This window comes from Nannobrachium achirus (genome assembly GCF_963921795.1).
Source record: "Nannobrachium achirus genome assembly, chromosome: 5".
Taxonomy (NCBI): domain Eukaryota; kingdom Metazoa; phylum Chordata; class Actinopteri; order Myctophiformes; family Myctophidae; genus Nannobrachium; species Nannobrachium achirus.
In genome coordinates this window covers 56,239,046-56,256,377 of record NC_137814.1, presented here as the reverse complement: position 1 = coordinate 56,256,377, position 17,332 = coordinate 56,239,046, and the positions used below count along the sequence as shown (strand labels likewise).

At 42.6% G+C, this 17,332-nt stretch overlaps 2 protein-coding genes across 2 annotated transcripts in view; one reads left to right on the top strand and one right to left on the bottom strand.

Moving 5' to 3' along the window:
* Positions 1-330: 330 nt before the first annotated feature.
* On the bottom strand, positions 331-15,930 carry LOC308285455 (UAP56-interacting factor-like). Its single transcript, XM_080726224.1, has 9 exons — positions 15,712-15,930; positions 12,959-13,099; positions 11,638-11,792; positions 9,323-9,624; positions 7,440-7,512; positions 5,469-5,524; positions 4,076-4,174; positions 3,280-3,412; positions 331-2,143 (listed from the first exon to the last, which is right to left on the bottom strand). Exons 1-9 carry the CDS (start codon positions 15,782-15,784, stop codon positions 2,042-2,044), a joined length of 1,134 nt encoding a protein of 377 aa, XP_080582350.1. The 5' UTR covers positions 15,785-15,930; the 3' UTR covers positions 331-2,041.
* Positions 15,931-17,077: 1,147 nt separating this feature from the next.
* Positions 17,078-17,332, top strand: part of cpdp (CPD photolyase) — a gene marked incomplete at both ends in the record, with an annotated part of 31,432 nt that continues 31,177 nt past the window's right edge. The window contains one exon of the mRNA XM_080725922.1: positions 17,078-17,139. Within this exon, the coding sequence (XP_080582048.1) occupies positions 17,078-17,139 (62 nt within the window). The remainder of the gene's footprint in view (positions 17,140-17,332) is intronic.

The following is a 17,332-nucleotide window of genomic DNA, read 5'->3' as shown; positions in this document are numbered from 1 at the left end:
ATGGTGCAGGGCTGAGCATGGATCAGATTGTAAATACCATCATTTATCTATTTCACCGCAGATTAGGTTATCATCCCTAACCTTATGTTCAACAAATTCTCTCAATGGACTAAAATCTTGTTCTATTTGATGGCCTTCCTGCCCTGGCATTTGTTCCCTCAAACAATGGACAACAACAAAGGCCAAGTGGCCTTGCCCCTAAAATGGCGAAATTCCAGGGCTGATGTAGACGTAAAAAAAAATAAAAACTAAAAAACTAAAAGCAAATTGTGTTCCATTTCTTTATTTGAACAAACAATACAAAACAATTTACAAAATGTTGAAGGGGGGGTAGATACAGTAGGTGCCACTACAACAGCTCAATGGTAGCACTCTTTATAGAGCATCGCAGTGGGCGTGGTTTACTGGTCCCACTAAAAAATGTCCCGTTCATTTTCCTCATAGACTTTCACGAAAATATTTATAACAATTATGTTAAGCCTGGAACCAAGCCATCCAGGATGGCAGTGAATCATGACCACAAAACCTTTGTTTCTATGAAAAGAACATTTTGAAAATCGCTAAACAAAAGGGTATTTATTAAATGTAGTATATCAAATAAAGTAATATTAAAATATGTTTTCACATAGGATCAAAGGTTTTATGGTCATGATTCACTGCAATCCTGGATGGCTTGGTTCTAGGCTTAACATAATTGTTATAAATATTTTTGTAAAGGTCTATGGGGAAAATGAATGGGAGATTGTTTTAGTGGAACGAGTAAACCACTTCCGCTGCGATGCTCTATGGTGTGGGAGGAAAAAGAACAAACGTCATCACCCAAGCAGTTATCATTGTAACAACAGTCCAAAGTAGTCCCGGGCAAAAACAAACCTAAAACAACTAAAAACATGTTTTTCACCCCAATATAGTTATCTCCATGACACAAGACAAACAGTCGAGAACGCGATATCGATATTGGTAGTACTGTAAACCCAAAGAAAATAACTAATCGTCCCCGGGTTAACCCGTTAAGTCTGGGAACGCATTATTACGCATTGTTACTTTAAACCTTATTTTGTGCTTTAACTATTAAAAAATCACACTCGTGTGAACTGAGCGGTGGTGTGTGTGTGTGTGTGTGTGTGTGTGTGTGTGTGTGTGTGTGTGTGTGCGCGTGTGTGTGTGTGTGTGCAACAGCGCCCCTCCCTTAACATGTGTGGTCAGAAAAGGTTACTGCAGGCTACAGACAGACAGACACGGAGACACGGAGACAGACAGACAGACCCACACACACGGCCACGTATAGGAGCGTTGTGACCACCGCTCAAAAACTCGGTGCCGCGCTGTGAGCTTGTAGATCTGCTATTTTTGAGAAATCATGACAATTTGTGCAAGTCTTTGAATATTTTGACCCATGTCTTCTAAATCCTTCTGAGGTTTTTGAAAAAAAACGTTTCTACGTCAGTGGTTCTCAAACATTTTCACGTCAAGGACCCCCTAGAATTATATGTATTTGCCCGGCGACCCCCATCTCAAGATGTTACGCATCAGGGACCCCCCCCAGAAGCAAATATTTGAGCTACAAATGTTTGCTTTAAAAAATATACTGTATATTCAAAGATTTGCAAAAAAAATAAAAAATCATGATTCTTCAAAAATAGCTGATCTACAAGCTAGCTGTGAGCTTCTATATCTGCTATTTTTCACTAGTTAACGCATAACATAATGGTTAAAAGTAATGATGCGTAATAATAATACGTTCCCCACTCAAATGGGTCAATAATAACCCTCACCCAGGATCCTCTTGTCTTGGTCTTTGGGCACTTGTGCACTATATTGTAAGTGGTCTTCCTCCCAGAGTAAAAGCCCAGTCATGTCCACTCCACAGGTTAACAGTGAGACCAGTCATTCCATCCATCTAAAAGCTGGGGGTGGGGGACACATCATCATCGGCGGTATGTATAGGCCTGTGAGTGGGGAAGTTAAAAAAGGGTTCCCCCAGGTTCAGTATATAGCGTCCGTTTTCCCTGCCGGTCCTGCCGCTAGCTAGGTAGCTAAGCTAACCCACGGTGACAAAGCGACTGCCCTTGCTGCTGTGCGCCGTGGCCACGCGCCGGTCTTTCAGGATGCGGAAACGCTCGTTCAGGGTCATGGCCGTTTGCTGTGACGGGGAGGGAGAGAGAGAGAGAGAGAGAGGGGAGAAGACGATCAGAAGAGAAGCCTTTGTGTCAGTGGAATCGTATGCATACTTTAACCCATTAAGACCTGAGAAATACCTGAAAATGTATTCTGAATCCTAATGGTTTTCTTCATCTGTGGTGCTCAAAGTTTTTAATGTCAAGGACCCCTAGAATTATATGCATTTGGCCATGGCCCCCCATCTCAAAATATTATTTATAAGAGACCCCCCAGAAGCAAATGTTTGAGTTACAAATTAAAAAATATATATATATTCAAAGATTTGCAAAATATTTCAAGATTTTTCAAAAATATCAGATCTGGGGGGCGCCCGCTGACCTACTGGTCCAGGCGCATACCACTTTGGCATTCCATATAGTATATACGTCGGTTCGATTCCCGATCCGGACGACTTTGCTGCATGTCACTCCCCATCTCTCCCCCCATTTCCTGTCAGTCTACTGTCCTATCAATAAAAGGCATAAAAGCCCAAAAAGAAATCTTTAAAAAAAGAAGAAAAAAAAAAAAAGCTCGCTGAGCTTGTAGATCTGCCTTTTTTTTTAAATAGTTAAAGCATAAAATAGTTCCAGGCCTGAGGCTGATTATTCAAATGTCCTCTGAAACCCAATTAAAAAAAAAAAAAAAACATCTCAAAATATTTAGTTTCAGGCAGGGACCCCCCAGAAGCAAAGATTTGAGATAAAAATGTTCAGCTTTAAAGAATATTATGTATTTGAGCACACATTTTCACGATTCACGATTCGAAAATAGCAGACCTAAAAGCTCAAGCTTGTAGATTTGCTATCTTTGATTATCCAAAGTATAAAATATAGTTAAAGTAGTTACAATCTAAAAAGACAAAGATGCTTTTCCTGGTCTTTATGGGTTAAATTTGCTTGCCGACTTTTTTTTCTTTCTTTCTTCTCTCTCCCTTTCTATTACCATAAAAATAAACCGCAGAAGCGAGTCAAACATCCTCCTTTGAGACTTTGAGAACGCTGTGAGAAATGGATCCTCTTAGAGGATTAGGGCAGGTGAGCACTTGAATGGTGATAGTCGTATCTAGCGTAAATACGTAGTAAATCCGCGCGGCTTATCGCCGCCGCGGCGGTAACTCACCGGTTTGCCCACGCTGTTGATGTCGAACTGGAGAGGCACGCCTTTGGGGATTTTCTTCACCTCGGTCTCTTCCGCCTTGACGACGGGGGCCGGGGGGGCGGCAGGGGGGTTCAGGACCCACGAGGTGGGGGGCCTGGAGGAGAGACGGTGACATGTATATCTTAAAGTTGTTTTTGCGGGGCTGGCAATCAACCCAAAATATGGTTAAAGGACAACTTTGTTTTTTTTACAACAAGGGTTCATATTTTAGATAGTAATTAGAGAAAAGAAAAAGATGAGTGTTAAAATGTTTTCATTTACTGCTTTCTATTGTTTTAGCAATTTTAGTATTTCGACTTCAGTTGGTGGGGGCGTGCGTGGCTAAATATGTATTTTTAGACACAATAAGCCTGGCAATTTCTTTGTTATGCGATCAACCCAAAATATAGTTAAAAGAAATAAGATGTATATTTAGAATAGCAATAAGTGACTTGAGCCTTTAAGACCGATAAGGCCAATTACGAATGTCTTCCAAATCCTAACAGTTTTCTGGAAAAAACTATTTTGTTCTATATCTGTAGTTCTCAAACATTTTTCATGGCAAGTATACCTCCAAATTGTATTTATGTACTTATCGCGCATCGCCATCTCAATATTTATTGCCTAAGCTCATAGCTTAGGCAATAATGTGACGCGCTTATTAGGCAAGATAAATTATTAATCAATGTCTTTATTAAATGATCAATTATTAATCTATGATAGTTGTTTAAATAATCGGTTAAATGGATGAACTGTTGCAGCCCTAATGCAAACTCACTCAGGCTGTGTCCTGGCGGTGGGGTTGTCAATGGAAACTGTCAGGATTCCACTGCTGTCTGTTGATGTGCGAGCAGACGTAGATGCACGTGCCTGCCACCTAGTGGAGAGAAGTGTAAGGTGAGTCCGGGCAGACATACAGCATAGACTACTACAGTGGTTCTCAACCTTTTCAGGCCACAACACCCAAAATAATCATATGTTAAATGTCTGGGGACCCCCAAAATAGTCATATTTGAACTGGGGACCCCTCATCCTGATGAGCACTAAGAGTTGAGGAATTACATTTTGTATAACACGGTTCTAGTGAAAATAGCAGATCTACATGCTCACAACGCCTCGCGTTGCGAGGCGTTGTGAGCATGTAGATCTGATATTTTCACAATTTCTCACAATTTTAGCTTTGACAAACAAAAAACACATTTTTCAGGAGGGAATACAGTACCAATTCCAGCCAATCAAGAGAGGGTACCCATTTATTAGCTTCAATCTTGTGTTCAATCAGAATATAAAATCTGAATTTATTACATTATACCAGTGGCTTTCAACCCTTTTCATATCAAGGTCCATTATTTGTTCATCATTTTGAGCCACGGACCACCGTTTTTGAATATTTTGTTATAGTTGGACATGATCTTGTTTGGTTGGGTTTAAAGGGATATTGCACTTTCAAAAAAACTTTTGGTCACTTTATCATCTAATCAGGCTTTTATGAACACCCTGAACAGTTTTTAATTTACTTAATTCAATTTTTAGATATTTGATGTAAATGTTATCAGGCCCTCCAGGCTCAGGGCCTCTCCCCATACACACCCATTGTAACTTCAAACTCCATTTTAACCATGATAGATTCATTAAAAACACCCATTATTTTTCTGGTTACTCATACTACCCTCCTAATACGTGAGCACAGCAGGCCGTGTTTTTTCCATAACCTTTTTCATTTATTTTTAATAATTCTCTGGGAAAATGAGAAAAATGTAATACAAAACTAAATTATTAAAAATAAATGAAAAATGTTATGGAAAAAACACGGCCTGCTCACGTATTAGGAGGGTAGTAGGAGTCACCAGAAAAAATAATGTGTGTGTTTTTAATGAATCTATCATGGTTAAAATGGAGTTTGAAGTTACAATGGGTGTGTATGTGGAGAGGCCCTGAGCCTGGGGCAGCAGACCCATGCAAGGCAGAGTTTTTTTAAAGTGGAATATCCCTTTAATTTTGGTTTCTCTCCATCATTTAGCTGAGCACCACCCGGAACCTCCTCAAGGACCACTGGTGGTCCCCGGACCACTGGTTGAGAACCACTGAATTTTACAGTTGTCAAGTTTTTTTGACAACTAAAAACAACAGCACCAAAAGAAAAACGTCTCCCCGTATGGTGGAATACTTACGGGCGAGTCCGGACCGGAGCATCTGGTGGACTTGGCTTCTGCACCTGGGTGTGCACCTGCAGCATGGTTCCAATCCACAGGGGAAGAACATTAGACACACGGCGACAGCGGGATATTAACCCATTTAGGCCTAGAATTATTGAATGCTTTAACCAGTGAAAAATAGCAGATATACAAGCTCACAGCGCGGCACCGAGTGCCGCGCTGCGAGCTTGTAGATCTGCTATTTTTGAAAGAGTCGTGAAAATGTGTGCAAATCTTTGAATATAGGTCTTTTCAAAGCGAACGTTTGTAACTCAAATTTTGCTTCTGGGTGGTCCCTGGAACTAGATATTTTGAGATGGGGGTCCGTGGTCAAATACATATCATTTTGGGGGTCCTTCGGGTGAAAAGGTTTGAGAACCACTGACATAGTAGTCTCTCAAGAACAGACCAACTGAGCTCCATTCAAGTGAAAAGGACCTTTTCTTTGACGATGGCTGGCCAGACTGCTGACATAGAAACACAAGTTTTTCAAAAAATCTTAGAAGGATTCAAAAGACACTTATAGAATCGGGTCAAAATTCTAATTTTCACGATTTTTCAAAAATAGCAGATCTACAAGCTTGCAGCGCGGCAATCGGTGCCGCGCTGTGAGCTTGTATATCTGCTATTTTTCAATAGTTAAAGCATAAAATAATGATACACAATATAGTGTACCCGTTCTGAATGGGATAATCCTATAAATATGTTAAGTGGCTTCGTGCCTGTCAGATAAACATGTTTAGATGCCTTGAAGGTGAGGTTAAGTCATGGTCAGTAAACTCTCTCTCACGCGGCTTGCATTCAAAGCATCGTATTAGTGTCGCTGTTAGGCGGAAACCTTGTATGTCCAAAACCGCTACATTTCAGGAGATGGATAAAAACGACAACCTTTAAAACTGCCACGCCTGAGTTTCCCTGAGATATTTGTTTTATTTCGTTTAATTGAAAACCACACTGGTGCCGATCTGCTCGAAAAGTAGCGCATCCGGTTTACATCCAAAAAACAAATCTCCATTCGTCCAATGTTAAATTTAGCAGGAAAATGTCAATTTCTCTGCTGATCCAAAGTTTAACTCATTAGAGATCCACGACGTGTCAACACGCCAAACTCTTTGATGTTTCTGTGTGCCCGTTGACACGTTTGACGCGTTGTACAGTAAACTATACTGTACTGTAGCTACTGTACCAGGCAACCGCGGTGACGAAAAACACTATCTATCTCCCTGATTCAATTCCCTGTAACGCTGCTGCACAAACATGCATTTTTCTCCTAATCTCCTGTACCCTGTAGTAGGGCATTCATTTACACCAGTGTTTCTCAAATGGGGGTACGTGTACCCCTAGGGGTACGTGGAGGTACTGCAGGGGATACTCAGAAAATGCCCTCAAAAAAGAAAACTAGTATAAATCATGCTTGTTCATAGTTAAAGAATTGATTACAATTGAATTAGGAGGGGAAAAAAACATTTACTGTTATGTTTAATGAAGACACATGGAGAAACTTGATAATGAGCCTGAGTTGTTAAACCAAATTACATGGTACCAGGCAACTGGGATGTGTTTTAAAGTTGTTTGGAAGTTATTTACATGAAAACTTGACCACAATGACCACAATGTTGAAAACGAAAAAAAGAGGCATCGTTTGAAACTCCCCATTTCTTGTATGTTATTTTATATTCTTGAAATGGGGGGTTATCATAGCATCATACACCACTATTTATTTATATTTTAATTGCAGTTTTATAAGCAAAATGTTGTTGCCGGGTAAAGGGGGTACTTGGATTCAGAAATCATGGAAAGGGGGTACTCAAGCCAAAAAAGATTGAGAAACACTGATTTACACTAAACAAAATAAGAATGAAAGATGGAGATACAAGGTTTCTGCTATTACTCCCGGGACATCCCATCCAGGCAGCAGGTGGTGACATGAAGGCCTTCCCCACGTACCTTGAGTCCCCTGTGGAAGAGGAAGGTGGCCTGGCGGGCCTCCCTCTGAGCCTGATGGACAGGTGGCGGGGGCCTGTGAAAACCCAGGACATACGCAGCGTTATACAGGACTAGACTAATAACCCCCGCTTTAGTCTATCAAAATGCAGCGGGTGCGCCAAGTGCCATATGTTGTTTATCTTTATGCGTACAGAATTATAACCGTAAGAGCTCTGCCAATTAAAAACGTTACAAGCCGACCCCGAAAGGCTCCGAAACATAAAAGGCTTATGTTTCTGCACGTTTTATCTGCATTGAACAGTTGAACAGTCTTTAAAAAAGATAGCAGATCCACAAGCTCACACCAAGTTGCAATTCAGCTTGTTTTGAGCTTGTAGATCAGCTGTTTTAAAGGTATAAAAGGAGCGGGCCTGGTATAGAGCTGGGGGACTCCAGTAAACTAGGTGGGTTTAAGTGGTTAAAGTAGAAAACATCTGCATATCGTCTGTTCAGATGTCCGAAAACTGCTACTTTAAATCCAAAGATTGCAAAAGTGGAAGATCTACAAACTCAAACTACTTTTAATATGTTTGTGTGGCGCTGTTGTATGTTCAAGTACGGCTGGGGGTCATTACATTTAGGCCTAGAATTATTGAATGCTTTAACCAGTGAAAAATAGCAGATATACAAGCTCACAGCGCGGCACCGAGTGCCGCGCTGCGAGCTTGTAGATCTGCTATTTTTGAAAAATCATGATTTTTTTTGCAAGTCTTTGAAAATATCTACTAAAAAGCGAACATTTGTAAATCAAATATTTGCTTCTGGGTGGTCCCTGGAACAACGTATTTTCAGATGGGGGTCCGTGGCCAAATACCTGTAATTTTGGGGGTCCTTGACATGAAAATGTTTGAGAACAGCATGATTTAGAGGAAGGATTTAGAAGTCGGGTCAAAGATCGGGTCAAAGATATTCAAAGACTTGCACTCATTTTCACGTTTTTTCAAAAATAGCAGATCTACAAGCTCGCAGCGCGGCACTTGGTGCCGCGCTGTGAGCTTGTATATCTGCTATTTTTCTAAAGTTAAAGCATAAAATAATGGTTAAAGTGGTTAAAATCTAACGCGACTCGGGTGCGTTCCAGGTATTTGAGAGTTAACCCACAAAAGAATTACGCAGATAAGAGGTTTCTGCCCGACAGCAACGATCTGCAGTTACACAGGGTTTGACACTTTGGTCTCTGAGGCACTCGCGCATCGGGCAAGTACAGCTCAAGTTCTACCTGCCCAAAAGGTCATGCCCACTCGCCCGAAAAGTAAACCAAATTAAGGTTAAATACAATCGATAACTGGCGAGTGGTATAAAGGGGAACACACACTGGACACGGAGGCGGCGCGGAAGCGCCGCGTCAAAACATACAGCCCCATTATTTTCAATGAACTAACCCACACCGGCGGCATCAGACGTGCGCTGTCGCGGGTCTGCCGTGCCGATACGCCGTTGTTCTATTTTTCCAGCGTTGCCGCGCGCTGAACATGTTCTCCCATGGTTCTCCCCACCGGGGGAAATGGATGTGCTGTGTGGCACCGCGCCGCATCCAGTTGGGGTTACCGTGCGGCACTTCACGTGCGTCGATACCGTGGCGCGACGCTGCGCAGCCGCCCGCGTCCAGTGTGTGCTCCCCTTAGGTTTGAATGAGCGCCAACTGCTGCTTGTAAAACGGTAGCAGCATTTGTTCTTTCATGAATATAACCAATAATATTTAACGAAGACGATTTGCATCCTCATTCAAACACACTTATCCGCCGAGGCAACCTGAAAGCAGGCCCAAGCGTTTTATTTACTTGCCGCGGGCAGTCGGGGCAACCGTTAGTGCCATCCCTCTGATGGATTATGGGACTTCTTACCGTCTCCGCAGCAGGAAAGGCCTCCTGACTGACGTTGTACTCTGACTCCTCTGCAGGTCTGTCTGTCTGTACGGTATGCTCTGTGCGTCTGTCTGTCTGTACGGTATCCTCTGTACGTCTGTCTGTCTGTACGGTATCCTCTGTACGTCTGTCTGTCTGTAAGGTATCCTCTGTGCTTCTGTCTGTCTGAAGTTTCTCCGCTGTACGTCTGTCTGTCTGTAGGGCCTCCGCTGCTGTACTTCTGCTTTCCTGAAGGGGGCGTTGTTGCGCTGAATGAAGGGCCTCGTCCTCGGTCCCGGCTTCTGCAGAGAGGAGGTATTTAGGCCTAGAATTATTGAATGCTTTAACCAGTGAAAAATAGCAGATATACAAGCTCACAGCGCGGCACCGAGTGCCGCGCTGCGAGCTAGTAGATCTGCTATTTTTGAAAGAGTCGTGAAAATGTGAGCAAATCTTTGAATATATGTATTTTCAAAGCGAACGTTTGTAACTCAAATTTTGCTTCTGGATGGTCCCTGGAACTAGATATTTTGAGATGGGGGTCCGTGGCCAAATAAATATCATTTTGGGGGTCCTTCACATGAAAAGGTTTGAGAACCACTGACATAGTAGTCTCTCAAGAACAGACTAACTGAGCTGAAACAATAGAAAGCAGTAAATGAAAACATTTTAACACTCATCTTTTCTTTTCTCTAATGACAATCCAAAATATGAACCCTTGTTGTAAAAAATCACACCCGTGTGAACTGAGCGGTGGTCGTGGAGGCTTCGCAACAGCACTACTGGGTGGGTGCAGCGGGGGTTGCAGTACTTATGGGTCAAATACATGCATTGCAAGATTGCTCAATAGTGGCACTTGAAGGTAGGTCACCCAGTTGTTGAAAGTAAATGGTGCAGGTATAGCAGTGGGGCCAAAAGCAAGGTGAGTGTGATACAGAGACAGTGAAGTTATGGCAAACAATTGTTCTTTCATTAATATTTCAACTTAAAAGAGACTTGAGCGCACAAAATAAATGCAATGACATTTATTACAAAAGGTTTACAAGTGAATAGAAATAAACATGAAGGAATACATATGATTAATGCTTTGGTGCGGGCCCCATTGGAGGATGGGATCAGAAGCTTTGGATCAGACCCTGCCAGCTTTGGAGCCCACCCTCAGTAGATAGGGCCTGTCCTGATGGTGCCTGCTTCCCCTTCTGGGGGGGGGGGGGGGGGGGCGCTTTGTGTGTGTGTGTGTGTGTGTGTGTGTGTGTGTGTGTGTGTGAGAGAGTGAGAGAGAGAGAGTGGGAGTGGGGGGGGGGGGGGGGGGGGGGGGGTGAGAAGGGGGGGGGGGGCTGTGTGTGTGTGTGTGTGTGTGTGTGTGTGTGTGTGTGTGTGTGTGTGTGTGTGTGTGTGTGAGAGTGAGAGAGAGAGTGGGAGTGGGGGGGGGGGGGGGGGGGGTGAGAAGGGGGGGGGGGGCTGTGTGTGTGTGTGTGTGTGTGTGTGTGTGTGTGTGTGTGTGTGTGTGTGTGTGTGTGCCAACCCCCCCCCCCCCCCCCCTTGTGTGTGTGTGTGTGTGTGCGGGGGGGGGGGGGCCTGGCCTGAACAACAGCGCCCCTCCCTTAACATGTGTGGTCAGAAATGTGTGTGTGTGGGGGGCCTGGCCTGAACAACAGCGCCCCTCCCTTAACATGTGAGGCCAGAAAAGGTACTACACCACAGGCTTGAGGCTTGAGGCTACATACAGACCCACAAACATACCTACAAACATACATACCTACACACACGGCCACGCTATGGAGACGGTGTGACCACCGCTCAAAAAGGGCCATTCACACCGACGACAACTCATGACTTTAGCGGTGAGCTTGTAGGCAGGCTATTTCCCCCTCACGGGTCCAATTAGTGTCGTCTTTTTTTTTTTAAATGACAAAGTTCTAAATGGCACTGTGAGCTTGTATATCGACTGCATGACCAAATGGAGCTGGGGAGCTTTGGGAACCACCGCTCTGGGGTAGCACGGCTGTCAAGCTTATTTTTAGGACTTGGCAAATTGCCACTTCATGCACGCCCGGACGCCCCCCAGACAAGATGTGCACCTGTCTTCATGTTTTCAATAAATAGACGCGAGTAAGAATGAAATACAATCAAATAAAAGTCATTCCAAAATCAGCCCACGGCCCCCGTCAGAAATTACAAAGTCTAACTCATGGTGTTTTCTTTTGGAACATAATTTGTATCGGTAGATCTCGGCTTATACATAATAAAAAGGTGCTCATGGGTTGGTTACCCCTGCTTTAGTAGAGCATTAGGTGGTGAAGTACTTGCAGTACCTGAAACACAGCTACTTTGTTGAGTGGGCTGATGCCTTTCTGCAGCGCGGCGGTTCTCCTGGCTGCCAGTCCTGTGATGACCCCCTGCCCACGTCTCCTACCCACCGGGGGAGGCCCTCTCCTGGCTCGTAGACCTAACCTGGCTACCACTCCACCTGGAAGACACAACATTTACGCTTACTCTTGGTCAGACCCAAAACAACACAAGGAGGTGGCTTGAAAAGGAGAGCCCATCATCGAGTACAGCACACTTACACATAATCTAACTTGGTGGTTGCCTACATACAGTAAGGATACAATAGATAATTATATTATTACATAATGGCAGCGACAGAACTAAAAAAGGTACGATACTAAACAGTGTCCCCGCCATGGTAACAGCCGCATGCTGAAACAATGCCCGACATCACTGACTGACATCACGGAATACCATATTATGGGCATAAATGGGTGAAACAGTCTGCATGCTAACATCACTGATAATAAACCGTGTTGCCACCATAATGGACTGCATTTTTATAGCGCAAATAATGTCTGTCTGACATGATGAAACAAGTGACCAAAAGATGACTGACATCACTGACTGACATTACTACAGTGCCCAAATTCGGAGATGACATCACAGACTGGCCTGGACACGGAACATGGGCATAAAAGAGAGGCAGCCAGACAGAGATAATCCCCATATAATGTATGGGCATGAAAGGGACACAGACAGACAGACTGATACAACGGGTATTGTACAACTGGACGTAAATGGTGACTATTCTGCCCAACGGGCACCCGTCTGGGTTATCCAACATTACTTCTGAGACTCCTCAGGGACATTCAATCCCTCATATACTGTGCACTCATATACCGTGTGCACACCCCCAGGCACAGGACTTGTAATTTAATAATTGAATTAATATAGCCAGGTGAGGTGTACAACACTAGAAGACAAGCAGATGTCCAGTTTATGAAAGGGTGACGCTAAGCCTCTGTATATTCTATGTGTGTACTACATCGTCGTTGTCGGGTGAAAACCTTGTATGTCCAAAACCGTTCGTTTTGCATTTATCATTTTAAAAACGATTTAAACTATAGTGAAAACAGCCGATCTACAAGCACACAACGCCTCGCGGCGCGAGGCGTTGTGTGCTTGTAGATCTGCTGTTTTCACTACTTTTGTGCGACGGCCTTGTACGATGAAGCAGGGCTTTACTTTGCGAAAGAACGGACAAATTTGAAAACTTGGAGATACGAGGTTTCCACCCGACAACAACGATATGTATGTATACAGTGTATAGCCAGTCATAACCAGTTATAGGAAGTAAAATACCTCTTTGGACTGGTCCCCCAGTCCTCGGTGTGAAAGCCTTTCCCTGGGCAAAACGTCCCTTCTTCAGAGCCGGCCGTCGGTTCCCTGCGGTCTGTCTCCCCTTTGACTGTTGCTCTCTTCTGTTCAGACGAATGATGTCGTCTGACCAAGTAAAAACACAACAAGCACGAGATTGAGAACAAACCAGGCTGAGAGAATGCTTCTGTTGCTTCAGCAAGGTCTATTAGTATTTGCCATGGCTAAAAGAAATAGACCACCCAAACATTGACAATTCAGTCATTATAATTCGTATCTATCCATCGTCATGCCAGTGGAACATGGATAAAGTTGGTTAGTTTGACCATTGTAGCTTAAAGGGATGTGGAAAACAGACACAACAGTGCCAAGTTGATCATAGACTACACTAAAGGAAGCCACACAGAGGGTTAGGGTGAGGGGGCGGAAGTGGGACTGAGTTACTAGGGCCCAAGGTGGAGGGGGCCTGTCTTTAGCTATTGAAAAATAGCAGATCTACAAGCTCGCAGCGCGGCACCGAGCTTGTATATCTGCTATTTTTCCAATAGTTAAAGCACAAAATAACAGTGAATCCTTGTACCCAGGGCCCAGAATTTGGTGCGACACCCCTGCAGGCACCATCCACTGAGAGCATTGTGAGTGGCTGCGTCCGATGATTGCAAGAACTGTAATGACCTCAATCATAAGGCAACAGCAAGGGTCATGCGGACAGTGGAACGCATCAGCCGTCAACCCAGGCCCTCCAATCCATGACCTGTTGATTACTCACGCCATGGAGACTTGAGTAAGTTGAGTTCAATGATATTTTTAGTTTCTTGTCACATTCCTATTCCTAATAGGGGTGCAACGGTTCAGTCAGCCCGCGGTTCCGTCCGTATCTCGGTTTTTGGCTCACTGTTTCGGTTTGGTTTCGGTACAGTAAAAATTGAAAATGAAAAAGAAAATTATCCCCAAAAAAAGTGTTTTTTATGTGGCCAAACCCCCCCAAAAGAGAAATTATTGTCTTAGGAATGCGACAAGAAACCAAAAATATATCATTGAACTCAAGTAAGTAATCAATAGGAAAAAAAAAAGTCATTTTGGGGGTCAACTACTCCTTTAAGAAATGATAATGCATCCCCTACCCCCTGCACGCTAAATGATCAATGGTCACCAACAGCATTGACATGCTCGCATTATGCGAAAGAAGACAAAGCATTCGACATGCTGACAAAATAGAATTACCGTCTCTTTTTGCTGCTACAACATACTGGCTGCTTCTGTATTTACAGATGTTTTATCGTTATCCTTTTTACAAACATAATCCTTGTTGTTTATCACTGTTTTCTATGCTGCTGCAACTGTACTTCTCCTCTAGTCTACCTCAACTGTACATCCTTATCTCTGCAAACATGTCATTGCATTCATGGGAGTTATCTTGCACATCATATATGAAAACTAGATAGAATTTGTAGTTTATATATATAACGTTTTTTACTGATTAGGTGCTTCTAGATCTAGATTGATATTTCTATGCAGTGTATTGCATCAATTGTATTGACGTTGATGTATTCATGTATTACCTTGCTTATTGTATTGATGTATTACCTTGCTTATTGTATTCATGTATTACCTTGCTTATTGTATTCATGTATTACCTTGCTTATTGTAAGTCGCTCTGGATTAAGAGTGTCTGCTAAATGCCTAAATTGTAATATCAATATAATATTCAATAAAAAGCACGGTTTTGGAGCTTGAAAACAGTGTTCTGATGTTTTATCTCTGTTTTTGTCTCTTCGGAATGTAATGATACTGACTGACTGACTGACATCAAAAGGAATAGAGTCTGCTCTGCTGTGTTTTTATTGCATCGTCAAGGTTTCAGCTCATTCAGACCTTCATCAGAAGTGAACATGTGTCCTTTAATGATATTTTTGCTTGTCTTGCACCTGAGCCACGGATGTGCTTGCACTGCCCTCTTCATACATACACTGACATTCCCATATATTTTATGCACAATTTGACTCTATTAATAACTGAGTAAGCATGTTTGGGCTCTCACAGCATATCTCCATATACAGTACATGGATCTCCATATATGGGTACCAGGGGTCTCCATATATGGGTAACTGGTTCAATATATATCACTGGCCAGATGGCCAAGAATTGGCACGTCGCCCTGAGGCGTCTTACTAGTATTTATTGCTCGTAGTATTTAGGTTAGTAGTAGTATTTTAGTAAAGTAAAGTTAAGCTAAGGTTAGTTAGTTAGTAGTAGTATAAGGCATGTGCTAGTACAGTATTTAGGGTAGTAGCAGTAGTATTGCTAGTAGTATTTAGGTTAGTAGCAGCAGGTTATTAACTAGTAGTAGGCAGTAGCAGGTTACTAACTAGTAGTATGTATGTTAGTAGTAGCAGGTTAATAACTAGTAGTAGTAGTTAGGTTAGCAATAGCAGTAGTGGTGTTAGTGGTATTTAGGTTAGTAGCAGTAGGTTACTCACTAGTATTTAGGTTAGTCAGTCAGTTAGCAGCAGCTAACTAGGCTAGTAGTTGTATTACTAGTAGTAGCAGTAGTATTACTAGTAGTATTTAGGTTAGTAGCAGCCTGGTAGCAGAAGGTTATTAACTAGTAGTATTTAGGCTAGTCAGTTAGCAGCAGCAGTAGCCTCCCTAGACTAGTAGTGGTATTACTAGTAGTAGTAGTAGTAGTAGTATGTAGGTTAGTAGTAGCAGGTTATGCTAGTCTAAGGCCTTCTTACCTAATGACATATCGACCTTATCCTGAACCACTGGCGTCCTCCTCTGGCCGGCTGGGAATCCCTTTTTACTCATACCTGAACACAATAAAACATGAACTAAATAAAACGCTAATAAAAGAGGGAGATATGCTGGTATAAGCTACACTGACTGCTGCACACACACATACATACACACACACGCACATACACGCACGCACACACTCACACACACAGCTTCTTTACAGCTAGCAACCAAGATATGCTTATGCTGCTAGTAGCCAGTGTTGCCATGGTTTGCGAGAGAAACAAGCAACTGGGTCTAGGAAAACAAGCCCAAAAGAAGCAATATTAGGTCACTTTGAAATTAGCTGATCTATTAAAGGACAACTTTGTTTTTTTACAACAAGGGTTCATATTTTAGATTGTAATTAGAGAAAAGAAAAAGTGAGTGTTAAAATGTTTTCATTTGCTTCGTTCTATTGTTTTATCACATTTACCGTGTTAAAATGTGGGGCATGCGTACGCATTGGGGCATGCGTACAAGTGGCTAAATATGTATTTTTAGACACAATAAGCCATCAGTTTCTTTATTGCTATTTACAGTAACACTACTAGCCCCCATAAGTCACATCCAACCATGAAAGGTTGCGTTGTATCTTGGGAATAGGCTTATTCTGTGTAAAATGACATATTTAGCCACTTGTACGCATGCCCCCAACCACTGAAATAAGAATCTCTAAAACAATAGAAAGAAGTAAATGAAATGATTTTAATACTCATCTTTTATATTCTTTAATTACAATCTAAAATATGAACCCTTGTTGTAAAAAACTAGATCAGCTTTTCTTTTTTCTTTTTTTAACTCTTGAAACAAAATGTGGAATATTTTGAATATATTTTTTAAACATTCTATAACACAAATTATCTGGTACAGATGAATTGAGTGCACACATTACGCCTTAAACAAGCCATAGAGTGCTTTCCTGATCACTGCTTAATTTGTGGGGGAACAAGGTTGGACATATTTCCTCACCCCTTTCTTTGATTGGATCCGGCACCTATTTGATTAGAATTTTTTTGTAATATGCCAGTTATTCAGATTGATCATTCCATGAAGTGATAGATTGACTACCAGCACCCCTGCCCTGTTTTTAATTGCACTGTCTTTATATGTTGATGGGACCCCAAAGGAAAAAAGACTGCAAGGACATTTTTGGTGTGTTCCTTTTAGACAGGGTGTTTTCTGTTTTGACTCTACTTGTGTTGTACATTTTTGTATTGACTGTACTTGTACTTGTGCTAGGGCTGTAGTCGACGACTGTAGTCCAGAACACTGTACTTCAACTTCACAGCAAGAGAAGCTCAAAGCCGCTTATAATAAGCAAACATGGCAACGCTGGCTGCTAGCCTAGTGAACGCCAACAGCCCCTCCCCCTTCACACACGGGACGTAAACAACGTAGCGAGTCGCTACGTTCAGCGCGATGCATCCTGGGAAGTGGAGTTCCAGGGGACCAAAACAACAGTGTTATTCAACCCTCACGTGTATGCGTAACATGCTTGTGTAACACTCACTGTACGTAAGTGGCCGACAGACAGTAGCTCTCGCACAGCATACTGTCGGTTTTTACTACCAGATCTAG